The sequence below is a fragment of the Humulus lupulus genome, chromosome 8, assembly GCF_963169125.1.
Source record: "Humulus lupulus chromosome 8, drHumLupu1.1, whole genome shotgun sequence".
NCBI lineage: Eukaryota > Viridiplantae > Streptophyta > Magnoliopsida > Rosales > Cannabaceae > Humulus > Humulus lupulus.
In genome coordinates this window covers 61,183,448-61,187,314 of record NC_084800.1, presented here as the reverse complement: position 1 = coordinate 61,187,314, position 3,867 = coordinate 61,183,448, and the positions used below count along the sequence as shown (strand labels likewise).

The 3,867-nt window shown below is 34.5% G+C and overlaps 1 protein-coding gene across 1 annotated transcript; it reads left to right on the top strand.

Annotated features, from left to right (window-relative positions):
* Nucleotides 1-331: 331 nt before the first annotated feature.
* On the top strand, nt 332-1,603 carry LOC133797452 (ras-related protein RABA3). The gene is made up of 2 exons (XM_062235349.1): nt 332-733; nt 905-1,603. Exons 1-2 carry the CDS (start codon nt 471-473, stop codon nt 1,350-1,352), a joined length of 711 nt encoding a protein of 236 aa, XP_062091333.1. The 5' UTR covers nt 332-470; the 3' UTR covers nt 1,353-1,603.
* Nucleotides 1,604-3,867: the final 2,264 nt, after the last annotated feature.

Here is a 3,867-nt window from a genome sequence, read left to right as displayed (position 1 = left end):
GCGCCATAAAACGTAGCACTGTACTTTAGATATCATTTAAATTTTTATAATCACATTCGACATTACAAATCCCAGTTCCAATCTCAATAATCTAAAGTTTCCATAGCTTTTCAGAGACAATGGTAGCCCCAAATTATGCAAAAATAAACATAAGATAATTCAAAGGAATGTACCCGCTATAAATAAAAGCTTTAAATGTGGGACAAATTAATCACTGGGCCACACTAGATTTTTCTAGCTGCTCATCTTTTTTTCTTCTGTTTACAACCCTGACCTGTCTGTTTCCTTTTTTAATTTTGTCCTCTTCCTTTCCTTTACTAGCTCCCACTCAAACAAAACCCAATATGAAAACACCAAAGTATTGACAATGCACAGTTTCATTATTTTTATAAAGCAAACAAAGCACAAGAAAAAAAGAAAAAAAAAGTGTGTACTAGTCTTTGTAGTGGTTTTTTTGAGTGCCCAGAAAAATGAATCAAGAAATGAATGGGACTGAAGCTAATCAGAGTCAGAGGTCTCAAGAAAATGGGCATGAGAAAATAGATTACGTTTTTAAAGTGGTGGTGATTGGAGACTCTGCAGTTGGGAAAACTCAGATACTTTCCAGGTTTACCAAAAACGAGTTCTGCTTTGACTCAAAGTCCACCATTGGGGTTGAATTCCAGACTCGTACTGTCACCATTAATGACAAACTCATCAAAGCTCAGATCTGGGATACTGCCGGCCAAGAAAGGTCCATTCTTTTCTTACTTTAAATGCTTTCTTCTTTTTCCATACTCATGAACATGGTTAAGATCTTGATCATAAGTCAAGATGACTAGAGTAGATAAGCTGTTTGATTTTTTTATTTTGGTATGGAGATTGAGATAATCTGAAATTGATGTACGTGGGTCGATACGGATAGGTATCGAGCTGTAACGAGTGCGTACTACAGAGGGGCACTAGGGGCGATGCTGGTGTACGACATAACGAAGAGGCAGAGCTTCGACCACGTGGCGAGGTGGGTGGAGGAGCTGCGAGCCCATGCGGACAACTCCATAGTGATCATGCTGATCGGGAACAAGGCTGACCTGGTGGACTTGCGAGCCGTGCCGACGGAGGACGCCGTCGAGTTCGCGGAGGATCAGGGCCTCTTCTTCTCCGAGACATCGGCTCTCAGCGGCGACAACGTCAACACCGCCTTCTTCAGGGTGTTGGAGGAGATATACGGTGTCGTTTCGAAGAAAACTTTGGAGTGTGGGAATGGGTCCAAGGCTAATGGTGTAGACCTTCAGGGTTCAAAAATTGATGTCATTTCTGGGTCTGAGATGGAAATCAGTGAGATGAAAAAGCTATCTGCTTGTTCATGTTGAGATCTGCTATAGATATTAATTACTCTATAATATATATATTTACATGATCATTTAATTAAACAAGCTAGGCAGAGCAGTGACTCTATCTATATAAGTCTACGCTTTACTTGGGTTAATTTTCACTCATTTTTTATTTTAACCTTGTTTGTTTATCTTTTACTTTTTTTGTATTTTGAAAGTGGATATATTTGAGAGAAGATATCTTTGTGGATGATGATTCTGTTTATATAGAGTGTGGAAACATTGTGGAACATTACGAGTCTCGAAACATTTTTTAATTTAAAAAACAAAACTCATATGAGTATTTGGTATATGAGGTAATGTACTATTGAGTATGAAGAATTTGGGGGTTCTCTATTTTCCAAAGCTAAGAAAGAGAACAACAAGCAAGTAGGTTTCATTTTCTGGTTGTACACAATAAAAAGGGTAGGTTTTAGTTTGAAAGAGTTGATTGGATTATTATTTATTGAGACTTGGACAATGGTGTTCATAGTAGTTCTCAACACAAGAATAGTAATGTTTTTCATTGGGGGTCCCATTTTACCCCGCTGCCTCATTTCTTCTACCACCTAATTTTTTTGCTTTCCCAAACGTTTTGCATGAAATTGAGACTACTTTTTTTTTTTACTTTTCTGTGAGACCATTATTTTTGTCTGGGGGGCTCAGGAAGTAATAAGTAGGGTTGTGTGCCCAAAAAGTGAGATAGCGTAGGTACAGAGAAATCTACAAGCATCACAATCGTATTCTTCTCTTCTTCATAGCAAAATCGCATACATTTTATTTGTATCTCTGTGCCAGTGAAGTTGACTTGGACCACTCCTTTATCCCATGGCTCTACAGGTCCCAATAATTAATGATGAGATTAGAATAGTTGTTAATGGTCACTAACGACTGACAATCAACATGACTTTAAATTGACATGTTTCATTACCAAAATTTACAAATGAAAGAGCTAAATCGCCACCAAAAAGATACCTTCCTTTCGTGTTAGGTATACACTCATTACGTATATTGAGTTATTGTGAGAGTCTGTACTTACCAACTATGCATTTTTGAATAATAAAAAGTTGTTGAAAGTGAAACATAACTAGTGTTTTCATTTCATCAGAAAGTGGCATTGGCAGCTTAACTCTGGCAAAGAATCTGCTTCGTTCATTTAATCTTGAATTGAATCCAATCAATTCTCAAATTCAATACACCAATCTATAATATATGATCCAAAATCATTGCTCCATTTGTCCCCCCCCCCCCCCCCCCAAAAAAAAATCTTAGATTCCAAGAAGCATTGGTACAACCAGAGGTGTAGAACCCACTTTAACAACAAGCATTTATAAATTTGAGGCATCAAACCCCAGTTCTGTAATTGTACCCAAACATTGCCCCTATCCAAATCCAACAAGCTATCATGATAGTAAATTTAGTTGTCCCTCACCAACTGGACTGCAATGTTTTGAATCTTCCTCTTTTTTTTGAGGGGTTAAAAACAATATAATAAAAATTAAAATATATGCAAATTTCAGGTGACAATACATGTCAAGGTACATGAATGTAAAATTCTGGGTTTTCTATTCAAATATCAGAATGTGGTGTGGGTAGTATACAGGGTGGCAGAGAAAGCAAGGAAGATTGGTCAGAATATAATTGATGATATATACAAGGTTACAGGCCCAGCTGGACTGATTCACAACATGCTTTCATCATTCATAAACTTGCATTTTATTTTATTTTATTTTTTCTGACGAAAATTAATATGATGACAGACAATAAAAGAAAGGCAGATATTGCTGTTAATTTATATGCACAGAGAAAAAAAAAATGATAATCATGCAAAATAAAAAAAAATAAAAAAGTTGGAGATCAATAAATGGGACCTAAACATATAATAACACAAAAAAAAACTAGCAATGATTTTTCATTAAAAAACAATGTCATTATGAGTAACGAGCGGCGCAATTTAACGTTAAATAAATAGTATGGTACCATATTATTAGTTCTTCCTGTACTTCTAATTATTAGTTCTTTCTGTGAATAGTTATAAATATATTTATTTGAATAATAATATATGTTTTCTTTGTTATTATTATCATTTCTTAACAATAATACAAGTTGGGGGAGTGATCCTAAGATGCTTTGGGCTAACGCAAGTCCATTGTAAAGATTGGGCTGTAGGCCACTGTAGTTAAAATATTATTATAATTTCTATTATTTTAGGGGACATGGTGCAAAATGACATTTAATGTTGTGTGAATGTAAGTAAATGTCTATGTTTTTAATTTTGTAGTAAAATAGCCTAATCATCTATTTAATATCACATATTACCAAATACACCCTTTAACAAATTACTATTTTATTTTAAATATTTTAATATTATGGTATATGTATATTAGTTTTGTTTAATTAGTTTTTATTTTAAAGTTATTTTGATTTTTTTTCGTTTTTTATGGGTTATTGAATAATATACCATACCACAAAATATATATACTGAGTTGAAAAATAATATACCATCAAAACTTAC